Genomic DNA, 21696 nt, shown 5'->3' with positions numbered 1-21696 from the left:
CCAGGCGGCCCCACGGGTGTCTCTGCCGTCCTCCCCTTGTCCCCACTGGGACCAGGTCTGCTGGCCTCGGAGGCCTGTGTGTGTGTGAGCCCGGGGTGGGGTTTGTGGTTGGGAACACGGCACGTCCCAGCTGGAAGCACACGGGACTGGGACTGGGTTCATAGCCACCTTTATTCCCAGTGCTGCTGCCCCCAGATCTGCCAGTGTGACCAGTGTCCACCTTGTGCATCAGAGCAGCCTCAAGCGCTGCTGCCCACCCCTGCCCTGCAAAGCCAAGCCCCAGCTGCAAGCTCCCACCCCTTGCCAGGCCCTGGACGGTGCACACGCAGCTCCTGTGAGCCCCCAGACCACCAGCCTTCTCCTGCAGGCTGGGCCGGTACCGGGGCTGTCCCTCGGAGCCCCGGCTGCTCCACTTCCTCCTCCTCCTCCAGGGGTCGCCTCTAGGGGCCCAGGAAGTCCTCCTTCCGATAGCCCTTCTGCAGCAGGGAGGAGATCAGCATCAGGGGCCCTCTGCCCCGTGCCCCCATCCTCCCACCATGCCGGGCATGGCCTGGGGCCCCCGTCTCTGGGTCCCAGGTCTCCTGCTGCCCCTGGACGTCCCCATCCCTCTCCCGGGGCCCCCGGCCCACCCCGAGTCATGGTCATACCGCCCGGAAGTCACGGTGCAGCTTGTTGTACTGCCACAGGTTGGCCAAGAGGCTGGAGGCCGCCCGGGATGACTTCTCGCTGTCAGGGCTGGGGGGCGAGGGCCGGAGGGTGAGGACTGGGGTGGGGGTGGGGCTGGAGGACCTGGGCCAGGCAGTGGGCGTGGGGCTGACCGCACCTGTCCCGCTGCTTCTTAATGAAGACCAGCTTTCGCAGCCCGTCGAAGTAGAGCAGGTCTCGGGCAGCGATGGGACTGGCCACCACCAGGTTGTTGAGGACGGCTATGATGTTGACCAGCACCTCTGCTGGGGGCGCCTTCTCACCCACGCTGCCCGGCAACTTCTCGATCAGGTGACTCACCACCTTCGTGGCTGCCGGGAGCCCCGAGGGTCAGCCTCAGCGCCGCCCCGCCTCCGCTCCCCTGCCTCCCCCAGGTGCCAGCCGAAACCAGGCCGCGGGCTAGGCAGGCCCCGGGGCAGCCTGACTCACACATCTCGTCCTTGTTCCTGGCGTTCCGGGACAGGTTTCGGATGAGGCCGGTCAGCGAGCGCAGCTGGTGGTGGTCGGCGGTCCGGACGCGGTCCAGCACGGGGTTCAGGATGCGCTCTTGCTCCAGGGCCAGGCGGCTCAGCACGCCCGCCCACTGCCGGGGTGGAGCCGGGAGAGTGGGCGGGGCGCTGACACCTCCCCGGCCCCCAGGTCCTGGCTGTCTGGGGCCCCTCCCGTCCCATACGCGGGCCCCTCTCCCCTCTGCCACGCTGGGCTCAGTCTGGCGTCCTGCGGGAGTTGCCCGCGCCCGCGCCCGGCGTGCTCACCCTGCGGTCGCCCGCGGTGATGTTCTGCAGGGCGCCGGCGGCCGCCTCGGTCGTGTGCCGGTTGAGCTCGCAGCGCTGCAGCAGCCGGTTGTACAGCCCCACGATCTGCGGGCTCCACAGCCACTCCAGGCCCTTGGGGTCCTTGGACACCTCGGCGAAGGTGAGCGCGTCGGCCGTGAGAGGCAGCTGGACGGAGGCGCAGAGGGTCAGCGGGGCCGGGCGCGCCTCCCGCCGGAGGAGGGGGAGGAGGGTCAGCCGGGCGCGCCCCGCGCCTCCCGCCCTCGCCCTCGTCCGGACGCACCTCCCGCAGCCGCCGGCTCTGCGGCGTGAAGCAGCCGACCACCTCGCCGGGCGGCGCCCCTGCCAGGTCCCTGCGGCCGCGGCCCTCCAGCCGCTGCAGGGCGGACGGCGGCATCTCGTCGTACAGGCGGTAGGACAGGTTCCTCAGCACGCACACGGCGTTCTCCACGCTCTGCGGAGGGCAGCGTGGTCAGTGCGCGCCGGGCCCCGGGGCCCCCGCTGCACCGGCTGCCCTCACCTTGTCTTCACACTTGCCCACGTCCAGGGCGTGATTGATGTAGGTGACCAGGGCGTCCACCAGGCCGTGGCACTCGCGCATCTTCTGGCGAGTGGCCTGGGAGGCCGAGCTGAGGTTCCTGGGGGTGGGGGCAGGTCAGACCCCGCCATCGGGAGCTGGGCCCAGCCCCGGGGCACCCCCGGCTCCGAGTCCCTGCTGGACACTCAGGGCTCTGCCCCTCCTCATCTGCCCACTCCCACGTCCACGCCTCAGTGTGGGAAGTGGGTTAGGAGTGTCAGAGCGAATCCCTGGTTTAAAGAAACTGCGCACCTGAGGAAGCCGGTGGCGTTGTAGAAGATCTCGGACTCCGAGGCGTTCTGCTGGATGAGGGGGGGGCCCCCGGCCCCCGACAAGGGGCTCAGCACCAGGTCTGTGAGCTGCTCCAGGGTGTCCCGGGCCAGGCGGTCTTTCAGGTGGTCGCTGGAGGACAGGTTCCACAGGATCCCTAGGCAGGCAGGGCCGGGGGTGGTCAGCACCCTCCCAGCGGCCCCCTCGGGCTTTTCGGGCAGTGAGTGGAGCAGATGGGGGTGTCTCCCCTCCCAGGAGCCCCCCGGGGAGGCCCTGCCCGCAGTCCTCAGGGAGTGGCGGGAGGGCTGGACAGACAACGCCCGTGGGTGGGGCTCCCGTCCTGGGGGCGGAGACAGAGCCCGTGGGCAGGGCTCCCGTCCTGGGGGCGGGGCTCCCGTCCTGGGGGCAGAGACAGAGCCCGTGGGCGGGGCTCCCATCCTGGGGGTGGAGACAGAGCCCATGGGCGGGGCTCCTGTCCTGGGGCGGGGCTCCTTCCTGGGGGCGGGGCGGCGCGGGCACCCGTGACGTTCTTGCGTAGCTCGTCGTCCTGCTCCCGCAGCGTCCGCAGCAGCTCGAAGACGCCGTTCTCCTCCACCAGCGCCAGCTTGTTGTCGGCGTTGTCGTAGATGAGGTTGCGCATGGCGCCGGTGGCATGGCGCTGCACCTCCTGGTTGGCGTGGTTGAAGAGCCGCACCAGCCGCGGCACCGCCTGCAGGCTGCGGGCCTGTGGGCAGAGGCAGGGGCCGTTAGCACACTCCGGAGTCGGGGACCGGGGTGGGGGTCCCTGCGGGGTGGGGGCCGGGGCGCGGCCTCACCTGCTTCTTGGCGGCCGCGTCGCTGTAGCACTTGTGCTGGATATAGGCGGCTCCCAGCACCTGCAGGTTGGGATCTGAGGCCATGAGGTACTTGACTGCAGAGGGCAGGTCGATGTCATCAAAGCTGCAGAATTGGGGTCAGGGGTCAGGGGCCAGGGCCGGGCTGGACAGATGCCCCTTCTCCCCCAGGCCCAGTGGCTCACCCGCTGCTGAGCCTCTGCAGACTGCGATGGCCAACGAAGCTGTCCAGCCCACGCACGTCCGGCAGGTGGCCCGAGTCTGCCAGGCTCAGGCTGAGGCTGCGCACGGAGGGTGCTCGGGCCACGGGGTCCAGGACAGGCCCCCCGACCCCCCCGGCACCCCCCCGGCTCCGGTGGCTGCTCTGGAACCGCTGTAGGGTCCGCATGGCGGGGGCACGGATGGTCCGGCTGGGGGGGCCCTCGATGACCTCTGGCCAGTCCAGCCCCCCTGCCCGGCCTGAGCTGGAGCCGGCCTGGCGCTCATAGGCGAAGGCCCTGTAGGAGGCGGCCGCAGGCTCCAGCTGCTCGGACACCACGCTGTAGCGGTCGTCCAGGCCCCCAGAGCCCAGCCTCAGTGAGCGCAGGGACAGCGTGTCGTAGTCGGCACGGCTCCCTACCCCCCCTCGCTCATGGAAGGACACTGGCCGGGTGGGCATGGGCAGCAGGGGTTGGGTGGCCCCGTACCCCGGGGACCCAAAGGCGCCGCCCCCGTTGTGGGCTGAGCTCAGTCTCCGGCTGCAGCTCAGGTCCACAGCCGAGCGAGAGGACCAGGTGGCCGGGCTGTAGGCCGGCTTGGCGACCGGTCGGAAGGTCTGTAGGCGGAGAGAGAGCAGTGAGGGGTCTGCTGGGGGCTGGCCCGGCCCAGGTCCCCACTCTGACACTAGAGCCCCCTGCCCTGTCTGGATTGCGGGGTGGACTATCCACCCTCGGGCTGGGGCTGTCACTCACCGAGGTCTTGTCCCCACTCAGGCCCTGGGAACGCGAGCTGAAGCCAGACTGCAGGGTGTGGTACTGACCCCTGGATGTGCCTGGGAGACAGGACAGGGGGTAGCCCGGCCTGGCCAGACAGCAAAGCGCTGGCTACCACCTCCCCTTCCCGAGGGCCCCGTCTCAGGCGCAGGAGGCCAGGGCCGTGCTCCCGTCCCGCCGTGGCTCCCCCCCCCCCGCCCCCCGCTGCTGGGGAAGCTGCCCAGGACTCCTCCACCAGCTCTGCTGTCCCATCAGGGGCCCGGCCTGCCCCGGCCCATACTGACCTCTGGGTTCCTCCTGAGCCCAGACCCCACCCGTGCTGTGCTCCCAGGGCAGTGCTGCTGCACTGGCCAAGGACAGGCTGCTGGGGCCAGTCTGCTCTGTGGGCAGCGCCCGAGGCAGGGACCACACCCACCCCATCCAGCCACACACCAGCTGGCGCCTGACTCCACTGTGAGTGGACAGACAGGTGGGCGGAGGGGTGAGTGGATGGATGGGTGAGTGAGTGGGCGGAGTGAGTGGACAGACCGGTGAGTGGGTGCTACAGAAGCCATCTGGTAAAGGTGGAACCCAAGGTGGCACAGACTTAAGGGTCTAGCACTGGGAGCAGCCAGCTGATGCCGGGACCCCAGCTCCTGGGAGTGGGTGAAGAGTCTCCCAGGCCTGGGGCCGGGGTGCGGGCAGTGGGCCAGCCTCTGCCCGAGGAGCCAGACTGTGAGAGGTCCCTCCCCCTTGTACACTCCCCAGACCCACCCTGGTTAATGAGGCTACTGAACGGGGGCTATTAACCCCTTTGACGCTGGTGAGGCTCACCTTGGGGGGGCACACCCCCAGCCTGGGGGCCTGACCCCCACCCCCAAATTATAATCCTCCTCCCCCTAATTGGCAGGGCAGCCAGGGTGGTAATTAACCCCCTCCCCCACCCCATGACCCCGGGACCGACTGAGCTGCCAGCTAGGCTGAGGCCCAGGGAGTGGCCACCCTGGCCAGCCCCTGCTGGCTGACCCTGGCTAGAGGCCAGTCCTGGGCAAGGATCCTGTGGAGGTCTGGGCCCCTGTGTTCCGGGGGATCCATCTCCCTGTGCAACCCCAGTTCCTGTTGCTATGGCCGGATGTCTCCAGGGTGACAGCCATGCCCTCCCAGTGCCCATGGGATCCTTAGATGCACACACGCGTGTGCACCCCCCACGCGTGTGCACCCATACACACACGCGTGTGTACCCACACACACATGTGTGCACACACACACCAGTTGGGCCAGGATTCCTGCCACTGGGTCTGGCTGGCAGGGGCACCCGGCCCTCTGTTCTCCAGGGAGTCTGGGTCACTCCTGCTGGCTGGCGGCTGCAGTCCCACAGGGAGCCCCTGGTCCGCGCAGGCCCTGGTGTTAGCCCAGGACGTCTCACACCCCCTCCCCTCATTCCTGGGGGGCCGCAGCCCTTCTGTGTCTCCTAGCTCCCCGTGTTCCGGGTTTGCCAATCGCCAGCCCAACCATGTGCTGCTCCCGCTCGGCCGCCCACGGGGAGGGCCCAAGGCCCTGGAGACGCCGGGGTACCCCTGGGCTCCATCCGCGCCAGATCCAGGGGTCCCAGCTGGGGAGGTGGCATGCCCCACCCACAGCCGCTCCCCTGGCCCGGCAGGTGACTCAGAGCAGGCCGCGGTGAGTCAAGGGCCGAGCTCCAGGCCGAGCGGCCTCTGCCCCGCACACCACCACGCCCGGCACCACCGGCCGCCGCCCGCTCCCTGGCGTGGGCTCACCTCGGGCTGCCTCCGCCGCACCCTCGGTCTCGGCTGCCCCGTTGTGCCGCGGCTGCTGGCCCAGCTGCAGGAGGCGGGCACGGACCTGCTCCTGGACGCGGGCCGCCCGCAGCCGCTCGGCCTCCGGCCCCTCGGTGCCCCTGCGGTCCAGCTGCAGGTCTGAGGGCAGCGCCAGGGAGCACACGCCAGCCTCTGGCTGCAGGGCCGACAGCAGGAAGTTACCGTCCTGCATGGCGATGGCGGTGCCGGGCCGGATCTGCCTGCCCTGGGCCTCCCCGGCCTCCGCCGGCCTGGGCCGTCTTCACCGTCCTGTCCCTCGAGGCCCTGTCCCTGAAGTCCCCTCCCCGCGGGCGCGCCCAGAGCCGGGCGGGAGACCGGGCCTGCCCTGCCCAGAGCTCGCTGGGGGCGGGGACACCTGGGCCAGGTTGGGGGGAGGGGCTACCACCTGGTTAAGGTGGAATTTGGCGGAAGAACAGGCCCTGCTGGGCCCGCGCTCCCGCCTCCTCTTCTCCCACCCCAGGGCAGGGCCGGCAGGGGTCCCGGGCCCTTCCAGCTCTCAAGCCTGGCAGAGAATTTTGGGGTGGGGTAGGAAGGTGGGGGGCACTGAGGAGCCTGAGCAGGCCGGGGGCTCTGGGGAGCTCCAAGGCAGCCCAGGCAGGGGTGACATCCAGAGAGCCGCTTGGCCTGCTGGGGTCAGCCTAGGACCAAGGACATGACAGTCCTTCCTGTGGTCCTTGCAATCCACAGAGACACCCCCCACCCCGCCGCCAGCTGTGCCCAGCCCCCCCCCCCACTCCGGCTGCTGCCTCCGGGTCTGGGGTGGGATGCCCATTACCACTTGTGAGTCAGGGCCCAGCAGGGCTGACTGGGGTGGGCGGGGCTGCCCCAGGGGGTTGACTCAGAGAGGGGCCTGGGCTCAAGTCAGCGCCTGTCAGGCTGGGAGGGGGGCAGGAGCTGAGGGGTTCTGGGGGAGTGGGGACCGGGCAGGAGGGCCCAAGGGCCTGGTGGGGAGCAGGGCCCGCGTGCTCTGAGGGGCTCAGGGTCCAGCCTGACTCCCAGGCCAGGCCCCTGGTTGACTGGGGAGGCAGGGGGCAGCCCAGAGGGGACGGGAGGAGTGGCCTTGGGCCCTGGGAGCCCCTGTCCCTCCCCAGCACAGGCACTTGGCTCCCCCGTGGCCCTAAGGAGGGTGGGGGCTGGGACAGAGCCCTGGGAGTGCTGAGGGCTGGGGGGATCAGTGTGAAGGGAGCGGGGGCTACAGGAGTGGGGGGACCTACCCTGCGGGCGATCCTGGCCCTGCAGGCCTCCGGGCTCGGGCTCCTCGTGGAGGCCCCTGCCACCGGCTGAGGGCTCCTGGGCTCCATTCTGGGCCCCGCTCGAGCAGGGCAGCCTCTGGCTCAGGATGGGACTGTGGGGCCCGGGAGGGCGGAGTGGGCACCCTGCACGCCCAGCTCATCAGACCGGTTGCTTCCCTGGGAGCTGCGCTTCGTGTGGAAAATCCTGGGAGACAAGTCTGTGCGGCGCTGAGTAGCCCGAGGCTCTCGCCTGCCAGCGCCCAGCCCGCCCTGCCCCTGCCCAGCTCCACCCAGGACGCGGAGCCTAGCTGCTGGCCACTGGCAAATGCTGGAGGGGCCTGGGAGCCACACAGGAGTGCAGGGCTCCCGGGGAGCGGGAGGGGGACACGGCGGCCTCTGGGCCGGGGGAAGCCGGTGCCCAGCTGCCTGGCTGCCCCCTCTTCTGGAGCCAGCTGTGTACAGGAGGCTGTTGGGGGCTAGATCTGGGAGGACCCCCTGCTGGGTGCTGGGCACCTCCTCAGGAACCTGAAGGCCTAGAAGGCAGGGTGGGCTCCTAGGTGGGTCTCCAGGCAGTTCTAGGCAGGGCTCTGAGTGGGGGCGAGGTTCCTGAGGGACACCCAGCACCCAGGAGGGGGTCCATGGGGCTGGGGCTGGGCAGGGTGGGGGCAGGGTGGGGTGGGTGTGCTGAGCACAGGCGGAGAGTCCGGGTGTTCCCAGGGGGATTTGGACCCTGCAGGCACACGGTCAGTGGTCGCCTGTAGGGCTGGGGGAGGGTGGCACCTTAGGCTGGGCCTGGTCCAGTTATAGACCAGGGCCGGACATGCGGGTAGCTTGGCTCCAGGCCCCAGGGGCACTTCCTGTTGGCAACCCTGGCACGCACACTCAAACCTGCAGCTGGCCTGAGGCCTGGGCTCTGGGCCTGCCTGGCCGGCAGGGTGGTCCCTGCCCGTGGGGCCTGGGATGCAAGGGAGGGCCGTGTGATCCCTGACTCGCCCTTGGCTCAGGAGCCAGCTCAAGGGACCAGGCCCAGTTGGCTGTGGGTGGTGCCTTGCCCATGTGTCCATCCATTTGCCCGCCTGGCTGTCAATGGCCAACTGTTCATTACTTTTTTTCCCTAATATTTATTTATTTGAAAAGCGGCGTGGGGGAGATCTTTTATTCTCTGGTTCACCCCTGATATCTGCAACAGCCAGGGCTAGGCCCAGAGGAAGCCAGGATCCTGGAGCTGCACCCAGGGCCCCATACCCAGCCCGTCTCCCGCTGCCTTCCAGGAATCCACAGTGAGCGAGACAGTGAGCTGGACTGGAAGCAGGAGAGACCCGATACGGGACGCTGGGGAAGAAAGCCATGGCTTAGCTCACCGAGCCACGTCACCACCCCGTTTGGTTTTGTTGTTTTTAAAGAATGATTTGTTTAGCAGCAGCCTCTGGCCTGGCCCATCCGTGGGCATTTGGGGAGTGAACCATGGGTGGACATGTCGGTCTCCCCCGCCTCTCACTGTGCCACATGGGACTGCCAGCTGGCACACACCCTCTGCTTGAGACCCCCCACTCTGCAGGTGGGTAAAGTGAGCCCCCAAGGCAGCTGGAGCAGAAATTCTGAGCCTGAGGGGCTTGGGCTCCGGCCTTCCCCACGTGTGCAGTCTGGGGGCAGGGGTGTTGAGTGCCCATGCTTTGTAGCCAGGGGCCGATCCCCGCCCCAAGGACAGCAGGCCTGGATGTGACTCGAGAGATGTGGCTCCTGGCTGCCTGAACCCCAGATGCCCAGCCCAAGGGGCGAGCACCCGTCAGCTACAGGACACACCCAGAAGCTGGCGTGCCGGTGGCCTTGCCCACGTGTGGGCCTGCTACCTCTCAGGCTCAGGCCTGCGTTTTTCTTTCTTTAAGATTTTATTTATTTGAGAGGTAGAGTTACAGACAGTAAGAGGGAGAGACAGAGAGAAAGGTCTTCCATCCATTGGTTCACTCCCCAAATGGCCACAATGGCAGGAGCTGCGCCGATCTGAAGCCAGGAGCCAGGTGCCTCTTCCCAGTCTCCCGTGGGTGCAGGGACCCAAGGACTTGGGCCATCCTCTACTGCTTTCCTAGGCCACAGCAGAGACCTAGACTGGAAGAGGAGCAACCGGGACTAGAACTGGCGCCCATACAGGATGCCGGCACTGCAGGCGGAGGATTAACCTGCTGTGCCACGGCGCCGGCCCCATGGCCTGGGTTTCTTTCACAAGGGCTTTCCCATGCTCTCCTGCATCCACGGAACCCCCCCCCCCCCGCCCTGTTTCATGAGCATCTCCACAGCTCATCCGTGCCCATCCGTGCACATCTTTCCTTGGTGAAGGTCTGTGTTCCCCTCGAATTTGGGTTTCCTTTGCTCTCGTCCCTGGGTTCAGCGCCCTCCAGGGCTGCCTCTGCCCTCGGTGCCCTTACAGGGCTGCAGGAATTTCACGGCTGCTGCCCCCCCCCCCGGGGGGGTCCAAGCCGTGGGCAGCTCCTGGGGCTCCTCTTCCGTCTGCTCTCCGAGGCTTTCTCTGGTGTGGATGCTCCACCTGCCTGTCTCTGGTGTCCTTCCTACTTTGCTAATTTTCTTGTCATACGGATTCTCTTTTTTCAAAAGATTTAAAAATTTACCTGAAAGGCAGAGAAAGAGAGAGAGGGAGGGAGAGAGACCTTCGATCCACCAGTTGGCTCCCCGAGTGCGAGGCTGAAGCCAGGAGCCAGGAGCTCCATCTGGGTCTCCCACGCAGTGCAGGGGCCCGAGCACTTGTGCCATCTTCCGCTGCTTTCCCAGGGCACCAGCAGGGAGCTGGGTTGGAAGCACGGAGTAGCCAGGACTCGAACCAGCCACTGCAGCATGGGATGCCAGCACCACAGGTGGAGGCTTCACCCACTGCACCACAGCCTTGCTGAGATGGAGGACAATGACTTAGAGAGTGATGGGCTGGGTCTGTGTCTGGCCAGCTGGGCCCCTCTGGACCAGCAGGACCCAGAGCACCTGAGTGAGCCCGCCAGCAGCCCAGACCACGCGGTCTCAGGCCCCAGGCCCCAAGTCTCAACTTACGGGCCTTGAGGGTGGGAGTCCAGTCCAGTGATGGTGTCCAGGTGTTCTGTGGACACCTCTGCTCCCGCTCACACGTGGCCCTCCCTCTCCGGCTCACTCCGCTCCGATTTCACTGCTCCAGGGTGTGCCCTCCCCCCAGCACAGCCTCAAGGGCTTCTGAGGGTCCAACCGAACTCCTCCGCCAGCTCCTCCGGGAGTCGGGATGGTTTTGGGGGCAGGTGTGTGGCCTTCCCCTGGAGTAAGCCAGGAGGGAGAACAAGAGCCCCCGAAGATGGCCACAGCCTGACCCCCAAGGGACCAGCCTTGGGGTGGGAGTTATCCCGGGGCCCTCCAGGAGGGTAGGGGTGGGGCTGGCCCCGGCTGCTGTGTGTGTGTGGCCTGAGGCCAGGGTGATTCGCCCACACCTGTTTCAAGGAGGATGCTGAATGCCCTGTCCTGGTCCCTCCAGACCTGGACCAGGCCAGACTGGCTGAGACCCACGGGCTGGGAGCAGGGGTGGGGGCAGCTGCCAGCACCTGGGTCTGAATACCCCCCCCCCACGGTTTGCTTTAAATATCTTAAGCTGGGCTCCTGCCTCTGCCAACCCAGAGCCCCTGCTGGGCCTCCGATGCCCTGAGGAGCACGGGAGGGCAGGCAAGAGTGGGGTGGAGAACAGGTGGGAGTCCAGGGCCAACCCCCCCCCCCGGCAAGAGAATAAGGTCAAGAGCATGGATCAGAACTAAAAAAAATATTTCATTCTGAATAAAAAACAGAACAGACAGAACTCTTGGAAATCCTGAAAACAACGTCATCGCTACAGCAAAATTTCACAGAAATCATCGCAGTGTGGGGGCCAGGCTGGCCTGGCCGGCTGTGGGCTGCCTCTCGGACGGGCACAGGGGACAGGCATGGGTGGGCTCCAGTGGCAGTCGTGGGATGGGCGCTGGAGGGCGGCCATCTTCAGGACCCCCCGGTGCGGGAGCCCTTCCGACTGCGGGAGCCCCACATGCCACGCTTGGAGTGGTAGTGATGGTAGAAGTGCCGCAGCCGCAGCCGCTCCACCTCCAGCCCCGCCTGCAGGACCCTGGGGGATGGGGAAGGGGCTTGGTCAGTGCATGGTTTTCCAGAGGCGGGGGTGGGGGGTGGGGCTGTGGTCAGGGTGCCATCCAGGGGCCGCAAGGCCCAGATCAGGGTGTGGGGTTCTCTCAGGGAGATGGGGGTTGCCCTGGGGATGGAGGAGGGGTGTGGGGTGGGGGTGGGCAGGCACCTGTCCAGGAGCTCCCAGTCTTCGCCCCCCCACTGGTCGCGGAACTCCTCGGTGTTCATGCCCCCCACTCGGTCGAAGTCTGACTTATAGATCCCGAAGAGCCCGAAGCCGTTCACTTCCCAGTAACCTGGGGGTGGGGGGTACCCAGCAGATCATGGAGGGGTCTGGGGCGGATCTGTCCCCACGGGGCCCTCACCCAGGAGCTCAGCACTGACTGGCAGCCATCAGAGGAGCTGGCCTGACCCCGGGCTCCTGGATCCGAGGGGTCACAGGGCGGGGGCCGAGCTAGGCCCCTGGGGCATTACCGTGGGGGTTTCTGGGTGAGCTCCCGCAGCCCAGGCGCATGACCACGGGGGCAAAGGCCAGCTTGCCCTCCACACAGTGCTTGCGGATGCTGTCCAGGATGCTGGGCGGGAAGTGGATGTGCAGGTCGCAGAGGAAGACGATGCTGCCTGGGTCCTGGAGGTGGGGAGAGTTGAGCCCCACCCGGTTCTCCCCGCACGTCTGCCAGCCCATACCCCCGTCTGCTCCACGGACCTCCACTGCGTCCACTCCAGCTTGCAGCCCTGCAGAGCGCTCGAAGTTCCCTGTTCGTCTCAGGTACTGGTACCTGGGGGAGGAGGGAGGCATGGCGGGAGCCAGCCCTAGAGCCACGGCCCCGCCTCGGGGGACAGACGCACAGGCCCGCCTCACTGTGCCCCTTACCCTGGCAGCCGCGCAGCTCGCAGCGCCCGCTCCACGTCCATGTCCTCGCTCTCGAAGTCCACCAGGACGACGCTGAAGCGCGAATCTCCTGTGCGCGCCTGCAGAGCGGCCATGTCTGCCAGGAACTGCGTCACCCAGCGAGCCTGGTTCTTCACTGGAGAGACGGAGCGAGGGCGCTCAGCCTGGCCCTGCGCCCCTGCCCAGCCTCCCCTGGCACGAGGGAGTCCCCAGAGCGACCCCCTCGGCCCCAGGGCCGCCCGGCACCTGGCACGATGAAGTGCACTGTCACATCCTGGCGCCAGGCCAGGCGCAGGGGCCTGCAGAGCTCGGGCCGGCCATCGGGGTGCGCGGAGGCGGCAGCCGGGGGCTCTGGGCTCTCCCCGTCGGCGTCGGCGCCGCGGGCTCCGGGCAGGCGCAGGAAGACGTACTCCGACAGGCGCAGGCGGCCGCCCCCGCGCTCCTGCAACTCCAGCTCCAGCAGGAAGCGGCTCCCGCGCGCCGAGTCCCTGCGCTTCTCCACGTTCACAATGCGTAGAAGCGCGAAGCGCCTAGGAGACGCCGTGCAAGGTTCAGCCCTGGCCCCGCCCCCGAGGGAGGCAGGGTCTCAGCTCTGCGCCCCCTCCCCCAGAGGGCTGCCCTCTGTGCAGGCGGGACACCTGGAAGGCAGGCTGGCCCACCTGCCTGGTCCCCCAGGGCAGCCTGTGCCGGAGCAGACCCCAGCCCAGGTCTAGCACCGCCTCCGCGGTCTGTTCCTTGCCCTGGGTGGGCCCTGTCTGGGATGAACGCCCCCGTGGCTGCCCTGCGTCCCCTCCTGTTCCTTCTGCCCAGCCAGTGACCCCGGCTGTCCTCCATCCGATGCCCTCAGGAAGCTTCTCTTCTCCAGTGAGGGTCCTATCCTGTTTGCCGCCTATGCCCCTCTCCCCTGGAGGGCCCTGTGACCTCTGAGGGGCCCAGGCTCCTGCCCACCCCACAGACCCTCCCCAAGTCAGGGGCTCCCCTTAACCCCATGGCCACCTGGCTGGGCAGGCCACTGGCAGCCATGACCTGCTCTCAGCCAAGGGCAGGCTCATGCGCCCCCACCTTGGGGTCAGTCACCACCAGGTTCCTCCCCTCCCAGCCTCACACACCAGGGCACCCAGCAGTGGGGCAGCCCCCAGCCCTGTTCACGACCTCCCAGGATGCAGGAGGGAGACCTGAGACCTACTGCTTTGTCCAGGACCCTCTGCAGATGGGAACCCTCCTCCCCCATGGCTTAGAGACCCACCTCCTCTGAAGACGCCCACCCATCAGGCTCCCCTCTCCACACCATCTGCATGGGGAGATGGAAGGGCTGCAGAGTGAGGCCCTGGGTGAGGGAGGCAGGGGGTCTCGAGCCTTTGGGTGGGGTTCTCTGCCCAGTACCCCGTGGCCTGGATCCATCCTAGGGACCAAGCCCATGTCACAGACATGGGGTTTGTGGGCAGAGATCGGGGGCCCCTGGACTGGACAAGGGGGAGAACTGGTCCCAGGCCAGGGCTCCGTGCATCCGGCTGGGTCTGGGTTCCCTGCAGGCCGGGTGTGTCCTCGGCACGCAACCCCGTACCCGCCATGGCGCCCGTTGAGTCGCTCCATGTACTGAGCCACCACGTCCACAGCCTCGGCCTCGGGCAGCTGCAGGTTCCCGGACACGTTGCACCGCAGATCGTTCCAGTCGGAGCGCAGGAGCTCGAAGTCCACGGCGCCCACACTGAAAGTGCGGCGCCAGTTGATGGCGGCCTCGCGCCAGCGGCCCGCGACACTGTCCTGGGACTCCGTGCCGCCATCCTCGCCCTCCTCCTCCTCCTCCTCCTCCTCCTCGCCCTCGCCCGGCAGCTGCGACCTGGACACCTGGGACAAGCTCAGGAAGGAGGTCACGGGCCGCGCATCCGAGGAGGAATTCGAGGCCTCCGTAGGCGCGGGCAGTCCTGGGGTCGCCTGGGTGCGGGTTGGGGGCCGGGGCACTGTGGCCTGAGGGCTGGTGGTCCTGTGGCCGCGAGGCCGCGGTGCGCGCAGAGGTGGCCGCAGCTGTACTCTGGGCAGGGGCCTTGGGCGCAGGAAGACACCAGGGAAGGGCGGCCAGGGAGGGCCGCGTGGTGCGGGTTCCCGGGGTGCAGCGCGCCCGCCCAGCCGCACCCTCGTCACGTACACCTTGGACGGCGGCCGCTCAGCGGTGCGGGGCGGTGGGGCTCGGCCCAGGAAGAGGGGCAGGGGGCGTGCGGCCCCTGCAGCCCAGCTCAGGGCCCGCGAGTGTGGACGCGCCCGCTCAGCCAGGGCGCTGCGCGGCGTTGGTGCGGCAGGGGTGGTGCGGGTCTCTGTGGGCACCGCGGGGGCAGGGGACCTGTGGTCACCCTGTGGCTGCATCTCCTCGGTGGGCTCCGGAGCGTCCAGCAGGTCCCCCTCCTCCTCGTCCTCCTCCAGGAAGTCTGCAGGGAGCACTTGTTAAGCGGACACACGGGGTACAGGCTGGGTGCGGGGCCGGGCGGGGTGTGGGGCGGGCACGCACCCTCGGGGTTGAGGAAGAGGAAGGCTCGGCGCTGCACCTCCTCCTCTTCATCTTCTTCTCCCTCTTCCTTGTCCATCTTCATGTATTTATAGAACCCAAACCTGGGGCGGGGGCGGGGCATCAGAGACCCACAGCAGAGACCCCTCGGGCGCTCCCCCGCCCACCACCCACCCACCTCTCCAGGTAGAGCGGCGACTCGCGGTAGAAGCACTTGTTGTCTGTCTCCATGTGTGTGAGGCGGGTGTAGTCATTGGGGTACACAAAGGACAGGTACACCTGCGGTGGGCAGAGGGAGGAGATATACGGGGTGGGGGGACGGGGGTGGGTACACAGGGCGGGAGGAAGGAGTTACACCTGTGGAGGGCAGGGGTAGGGGACACGGGGGGGGCAGGAGTGGGTATATGGGAGGCGGGGGGCTGGGGAGCACTGTGGGGCAGGCACAGCTGTGGGGGTGGGGCTGGGGAGCACTGTGGGGGCGGGGCTGGGGAGCACTGTGGGGCAGGCACAGCTGTGGGGGGGCGGGGCTGGGAGCACTGTGGGGCAGGCACATCTGTGGGGCGGGGCTGGGGAGCACTGTGGGGCAGGCACAGCTGTGGGGGTGGGGCTGGGGAGCACTGTGGGGCAGGCACAGCTGTGGGGGCGGGGCTGGGGAGCACTGTGGGGCAGGCACAGCTGTGGGGGCGGGGCTGGGGAGCACTGTGGGGCAGGCACAGCTGTGGGGGGGCGGGGCTGGGAGCACTGTGGGGCAGGTACAGCTGTGGGGGTGGGGCTGGGGAGCACTGTGGGGCAGGCACACCTGTGGGGCGGGGCTGGGGAGCACTGTGGGGCAGGCACAGCTGTGGGGGAGCGGGGCTGGGAGCACTGTGGGGCAGGCACAGCTGTGGGGCGGGCTGGCGCACTTACGAACTGTAGGCCCTGGTATCTGGCGATGGGGAAGTCCTTGACCAAGTAGGTAGGGGCGTAGGCACAGGGCTCCAGCACGTCCTCCACGCTGGAGGACTCCACTCGAGGGGCTGTAGGAGAGGCTGTGAGGAGGGGGCTCCTGGCCCCGCCCCAGCCCCGCCCCCTTGCCCCTGCTCACTGAGGAAGAAGGTGTCCCTGGGATCCGGCCGCAGCATGTCCGCGCTGGGTTCGTCCTGTGGCCCCCGGCCCCCTGCATGGCTGGCTGGAGACTGGGGCACGTGGGCCACGTAGTCCATCTTCAGGGTGGACTCGTCTGGGGGCACAGGGGTGATGGGACTCCCTCTCCACCCCCCCCCCACAGAGGTGCCCCCCAGCCCAGAGCTGCCGTACCTGTGTACAGGGAGATGTGGGCAGAGCCAATGACCTCGAACTTCAGGCCGGGCAGGAAGGCTCGCCACTGGGGTGCAGGTGGAGAGGGTGGGGTTGGCTAGGAGCCCCTAGGAGGCCTTCGCAGGGTGTGGGGCACTTGGGGGTAGAGTGGAGGGAGGCCCTGGGGGCAGCCTGGACGCCTGGAACCCTTCCTGGCTGCCCCTGGGCAGGATGCTGCCCTGTGGGCTGTGGCTGCACCACTGGCCCCATCAAGGACCAGGCCCAGTGCTCCCACTGGGCCCCTGCAGCCCCACCCTGTGTGGACTCCATCTCTCTTCTGTGCCTCTCAGTGGGGCTCCTGGGGGCCGCCCCCAGCCCTGGGCCCTTCCAGTTGCTCCTCAGGCACCTACATCTCCAGTCTGGACCCACCACCAGACCCCACACGGCATCCCTCAGACCTGGGCCCACGCGCTCTCCCTTCCCTGCCCATAGCCCAGGGATCCGGGCCCCAGGCCCTTCAGTTTGCAAGCCACGGCCCCCAGCTCCTCACAGGGAGAATTCCCCAGGAGCAAATCCTCGGCCTTCTCAGGGCAGCCCAGTCTCTAGACCCCTGGAGGTCCACGTCCAAGACCCTCCTTGAGGGTCACTCCCAGACAAGCCCCTCTGAGCGTCCTTCTGTGGTCCCTGGGCATTAACTGCACTGGAACCCCGTGGGGCTGGGGACCCACTCACGCCCACTTCCACGTGGTCCGAGCCCCGGTCATCCTGCTTGTGCAACAACTCAAAGTAGTACTTCCGGGAGGCCATGAGTCTGGGGACAAGAAGAGGGGGCTTGTGCCCTGCGTGCCAGGGAGCCCGGAGAGGGGTGGGTTGGGATGGCACCATTGCCGGGTGTGGGCAGGTGTGCTCAGGGTGTGGAGCTACAGATGTGCCGGTCGCCCTATGTGACAGCGTGCACCCCGAGTGACTGCACGCACCTCGACATCAGTACATCTACCCCACGTGAGTGCACACCCCATGAGTACACACAGCCCCACATGAGAACATGCACCCCGACATGAGTACACACGCCCGTGAGTGCACACACCCCACATGAATGCACACACCCCACGTGAGCACACGCACCCCCACGTGAGCACACACACCCCCACGTGAGCACATGCAACCCACGTGAGCACACGCCCCCACGTGAGCACACACACCCCATGTGAGCACACGCCCCCCACGTGAGCACACGCACCCTCACACAGTCACTCACCGCCGGGGCTTGGACACCTGCGAGCTGAACTTGGTGAATTCTCCTGGTGCTGTCCACTCAGAGCCGGTCTGGAGGGCACAGCAGGGACTGTGGGGGTTCCACCTGTCCTTGAGGGCACTGGACCCACCCAGTCCCCATTCCCAGGAGGCTGCAGGAGGCCTGGTGAGACTGGGGGGTGGACGAAGTGGCTGGGGCAGGGGCAGGGGCAGGGGCAGGAGCAGGGGTACCTTGCCCACAAATGCCATCAGCTGAGCGGCCGCTGGGCTCTCGTCCAGGCTCAGCCAGAACTCAGAGTTGTCGTCCGATGCCACAGAGAACTGGACATCCCCTAGTCCGCAGGAGAGGGGCTCAGGGGGTGCGGCCCCCCCACGATACCCCCTCCCTCCGGGCATCCCCACTGCCACACCATCTCTCGCCGGGTGGATGAAGCCAAAAATCCGGAGTCCATAGTTCTTCCACTTGGGGGACACAGCCAGCTTCTTCACGGTGGTGCGGGTCTGGGGGCGGAGAGCACTGGCATCAGGCCCAGGGCACCCCTGCCCGCCCACCCCTGCCTGCTGGGGGCACCCCTGCCCGCCCACCCCGCCTCCTGCTGGGGGCACCCCTGCCCGCCCACTCCCGCTTGTTCGGGGCACCCCCTGCCCACCTACCCTGCCCACCTGCTGGGGGCACCCCTGCCCGCCCACCCCTGCCTGCTGGGGGCACCCCTGCCCGCCCACTCCCGCTTGTTCGCGGCACCCCCTGCCCACCTACCCTGCCCACCTGCTGGGGGCACCCCTGCCCCGGGCACTCACGTGAGGGAACAGTGGGAAGTGCAGGTTCCTTCTCAGGTGGCCCACGGCGCCCCCGCACCAGTCCTCAAACACGTGCAGGTTCGCCTGCCCCTTGTACTGTGGGGGAGGGGAGGCCTCACCTTCTGCCCAGCCCTGCCTTCCACCCACCCCAGGCTGTCCAGGCTCACCTCCTCCCTCCAGGGGGGTGTCTTGTTGGTGAGGTTCAGCAGGGGCAGCCTCCTCGGCACCCCTGGAAACAGCATGTTAGGGTCTCCACCTTCAGGCTACGGCAGGAAAAGGGGACAGCAGAGTTGGAGCTCAAAGAGCGGGAAGGGGGCACACAGCCACATACACGGCACCCCAGGCACACCCCACGGCACCCAGCTCCATGTGTAGCCACGTCACCCTAGGGCCCTGGGGTGTGCAGTGCACCAGGCTCAGACACACCAAGCACACACCATACACACCTACAGGACACGAAGCTTGGGCCGGGGTGCCTGCTGGTGCTGGAGCCCAGCCCGGCCCGGCCACGGCCACGGCCACGTCTAATCCTCACGTCCACACAGCTAACGCCCGAGCCCTTCCCGCAGCCCTGCTCACCCCCTGCTCCTCACGGCTCTCGCTGGAGTCCTCCGCCCGCTGTGTGGACAGCACAGCCTGGACGCCATGGCCATCAGTCACTGCCCCCAGCTTTTCACCATCTGTGAGCAGCACGTGCGGACACATCAGGCCCAGGCTGTCTCCAAGGCCATAGCGCCAGCTGCTGGGGTCAGCTGGGGGCCGGGGGCCTCCATCCTGCAGGCTGGTGCAGGGTGTGAAAGCTCCCTGTGCCCCCAGAGGCCCCACCCACACCCAGCACCTCGGCAGGGTCCCTTCCCGCTGGGTGTGCGTGTGCGTGTGTACACGCATGCCCATCTGGCTCTCCTGGCCTGGCAGTGCTGTCTCAAGGACCCCCGATGCCCCTCCCTCAGCAGAGCACTTCACGTCCAGCTCCCTCTCGTGGGTGCCGGGCCTGCGACTGTGGCACCGTGGCCCGAGGCTGAGCCTCCGCCTGCTGCTCCTACCCGAGGAGCCCCGGCAGCAGCCCAGCAGCCTGGGGAGGAAGCGTGGGCCCACGGTGCTTCCTGCCATAGGTGGCCCTGGAGGTGATGTTGGAAAATGACCCCTAAAATATATCAAAATGTGGCCTACTTCAGAGGCAGACGGGCCGTGGGGCTGTGCACCCCAAGCCGCCCGCTCTCTGGAGCTCCTGGAGCCCCCTTCACCCCTCCCACCCGGTCCAGGAGCCCTGCTGCTCAGTCCGGTCCTTAGGACCTGGAACCTGTACAGGCAGAGCCCCTCCTCTGGGGGAGGGGCTGCCCATGGCCTCCTGCCTGCAGGCACCTGCACAGCCTCCTCCCTGACGTGGAAAGCCTGGGGCTTGCTGGGAGCCCGGGGTGGACATGGAGTGAGGCGGCTCCAGCCGGGAGCTTCTAGGACCCAGGACAGCTCCCACAGCTCCCACCCACCAGGAGGCCTCCCAGCCGGTGGGACTGAGAGCAGAGGTGTCCTGGGGAGAGGAGTCCCCACGCCCCCTCCTGGGTAGGCTCAGACGCCCCCAGGGAGCCCATGGGGGCTGGTCCAGCAGGGCTCGGGTCAGCTGAGTCCTGCCCTGTGTGTGTGCTGAGGGTGCGGGCTCCTTTCTGGGATGGAGAAGGCGGGGGTTTGAGGCAGCCCCAGACCCCTGGCATGCGTGCAGAGAAGCGCTTGGGTGTTTAGGTGTGGGCGGGGACCGACCGGAGCTTCCTCCGGCTCCCCAGGTGCCCGGTCATTGTGTGAGCGGTGGCCATCACGCCCCTCCTCACATCCTGCCTGGGTGGGCTTCCGGCCCTGCCCGGGACCGCTTCTCCGCAGGTTTGCGCCCCCTACCTCCCTCTCTGGAAAGCAACCCCCTCCCGCCACCGCCGCAGTGTGTCAAAGGTCGCCACTTCCTAGAGCCCCCAACCCACCCCGTCGGGCTGCCCAGGACCAGGCCGCCGGGTTTCGGGCTCAGAGTCCCCCTCACCCCGCCAGAGTTCGCCCGGGGCTCATCACCAGGCGGCCGGCCCGGCCGATTCAGGTGTGCCTGGGCACCCCCTCCAGGAAGCCCCCGCGGCCGGACCCCCGCCGCTGGGGAAACTGAGGTACCGCTTAGCGGCGGAGGAGGAACAAGGGGGCCTCAGCAGGGGCTGGGGGCGGGGTCTCGCCAAGGGCGCACCGTTAACCCCGTCGCCACCGCGTTCAGGCCGGGGCCTGAGCCAACCCGGGTCCCGGACGCGCACCGGGAGGGTCGCGAGCGTCACTGTTACGTCATCAGGCCCCGGGCCGGGTTCCTCCACCACCCACCCCGGCCACCTCGGCCCGGCGCGCCCCGCCCTACCTCGCGCGGGGCCCGGCCGCCGGCGCAGCGCGCGGCCCGGGCGCGCCAGGCTCAGGTGCACGAAGGTGAGCCACGCGGCGCCGGTGAGCAGCAGCAGCAGCAGCAGCAGCTTCGCTTGCTTGCGCACCTTCTTCACCGGGAAGCGCGGCATCGCGCGCCGCTCAGGGCCCGCGGCCCCGCATGGCCCGGGGTCCGCCGCCCGCGGCCGCCACCCCCGGCTGCCCTGGGCCGCGGGCGGGGCGGGCGGCGGGACCGAGCGGCATCCGCGCGCGGTGCTGCCCGCCGTGGAGCGCGGCGCGGCCCGGCGCGCCCGCGCCAGTCCCGCCCGGTCGGCGCGCGGGAGCCAATCGGCGGCGGCGGGGAGGGCGGCGCGTTTGGAGGCGCCCGGCGCCGGCCCCACGCGCGCGCCCACCTGGCTGCGCGGCGGCGCTCGCGGGGACGCGGGGATCGGGCGGGGCGCGGGGACGAGGCCGCGGCGGGCGCGGGGGACCCGCAGACGAGGCTGGTGAAGGCCCGGCCGGGGCCAGAGAACGAGGCGGGGGAGCCGAAGACGGGCCCTAAAGCACTGGGCCCCAGCTGGAGGCCCCGGGGGTCGCGAGGGATTTTAGAACGCGGGGCGGGGTCTTCCCTGACTGTCTGAGGTTAGGGGCCTGGGAGGGAGGCAGAGGGGCTCGGGGGGCCCGGGGCTGGCAGGGTTTGTGCTTCGGCCCCATGGCGCACCCGCGCGGTTCGTGCCTGCCCACTGGTGGTCTTTGTCCTCCAGCCTACCCACCTCCGGCTGCCATCCCACCTTCCCTCCTGTCCAGCCCCGCGGCGCTGCAGGGTCCGGGTCTAAATGGCTAGCGGTGACCTCTGGAGGCCTGGGGGGGGGGGCAGCAGGGGGGATGGTGCGGGGGACCAGTGCCTGGGTTCCACCTGCCCTGGCATCTGGCCCCTCTCCACACCAGGCCCCCCACCCCCCGAGCCCGGAGGGAGGCTCACCCCCACCGAGCGGACAACTGGGCCTGCCCTCCAGACAGTGCAGTGCCTACTGCTCCTCACGACCACGCCTGAGCTCTGGATGGGAGCAGAACCACGAGCCATGTGCTGGCGCTGATGGCCTGAGGCTGGGTGCTGGGTACACTGGGGACAGTGGCGGGCAGTGACGAATTGTGACAGTGGCTCCATCCAAGGTGATGCCCGCATGACCTCCCTGGAAGCTTCACCACTGAAAGGTCCAGCGCCCGCTAACGCCACACACACACATGCACACATGCGTGAGCACACGTGCACTCATGTGTGTATGTGCACG

At 68.4% G+C, this 21696-nt stretch overlaps 2 protein-coding genes across 2 annotated transcripts; both read right to left on the bottom strand.

Moving 5' to 3' along the window:
* Window positions 1–162: 162 nt before the first annotated feature.
* Window positions 163–6118, bottom strand: PKP3 (plakophilin 3). Its single transcript, XM_062197693.1, has 13 exons — window positions 5887–6118; window positions 4109–4188; window positions 3344–3972; window positions 3141–3264; window positions 2845–3049; window positions 2308–2482; window positions 1999–2116; window positions 1762–1932; window positions 1461–1646; window positions 1135–1288; window positions 824–1016; window positions 648–735; window positions 163–476 (listed from the first exon to the last, which is right to left on the bottom strand). The coding sequence occupies exons 1-13, from the start codon at window positions 6116–6118 to the stop codon at window positions 441–443; spliced, it is 2391 nt and encodes a 796-aa protein (XP_062053677.1). The 3' UTR covers window positions 163–440.
* Window positions 6119–10994: 4876 nt separating this feature from the next.
* Window positions 10995–20556, bottom strand: B4GALNT4 (beta-1,4-N-acetyl-galactosaminyltransferase 4). The gene is made up of 20 exons (XM_062195577.1): window positions 20406–20556; window positions 18608–18708; window positions 18196–18291; window positions 18029–18124; window positions 17641–17731; window positions 17462–17562; window positions 17235–17302; window positions 16709–16787; window positions 15998–16064; window positions 15786–15920; window positions 15608–15717; window positions 14880–14980; window positions 14705–14805; window positions 13766–14624; window positions 12448–12731; window positions 12184–12337; window positions 12016–12088; window positions 11784–11937; window positions 11479–11605; window positions 10995–11295 (listed from the first exon to the last, which is right to left on the bottom strand). Exons 1-20 carry the CDS (start codon window positions 20554–20556, stop codon window positions 11172–11174), a joined length of 3072 nt encoding a protein of 1023 aa, XP_062051561.1. The 3' UTR covers window positions 10995–11171.
* Between the last annotated feature and the right edge of the window lie 1140 nt (window positions 20557–21696).

The sequence above is a fragment of the Lepus europaeus genome, chromosome 7, assembly GCF_033115175.1.
Source record: "Lepus europaeus isolate LE1 chromosome 7, mLepTim1.pri, whole genome shotgun sequence".
Lineage (NCBI taxonomy): Eukaryota > Metazoa > Chordata > Mammalia > Lagomorpha > Leporidae > Lepus > Lepus europaeus.
Note: the sequence above shows the minus strand (reverse complement) of the source record. Positions and strands in the feature narration are given on the sequence as shown.

Bases quoted from the DNA above. Each gene is read 5' to 3' on its own strand.
- PKP3 (XM_062197693.1), bottom strand. From the start codon at position 6,118: ATGCAGGACGGTAACTTCCTGCTGTCGGCCCTGCAGCCAGAGGCTGGC. The intron at 3,265-3,343 runs GTGAGCCACTGG...CCAATTCTGCAG, and splicing joins CTGCAGAGGCTCAGCAGCGG to CTTTGATGACATCGACCTGC. The intron at 1,017-1,134 runs GTGAGTCAGGCT...GGCTCCCGGCAG, and splicing joins CAGGAACAAGGACGAGATGT to CCACGAAGGTGGTGAGTCAC.
- B4GALNT4 (XM_062195577.1), bottom strand. From the start codon at position 20,556: ATGCCGCGCTTCCCGGTGAAGAAGGTGCGCAAGCAAGCGAAGCTGCTG. The intron at 18,292-18,607 runs GTGAGCAGGGCT...TTCCTGCCGTAG, and splicing joins AGAGCCGTGAGGAGCAGGGG to CCTGAAGGTGGAGACCCTAA. The intron at 16,788-17,234 runs GTGAGTGACTGT...TCTTGTCCCCAG, and splicing joins CAGGTGTCCAAGCCCCGGCG to ACTCATGGCCTCCCGGAAGT.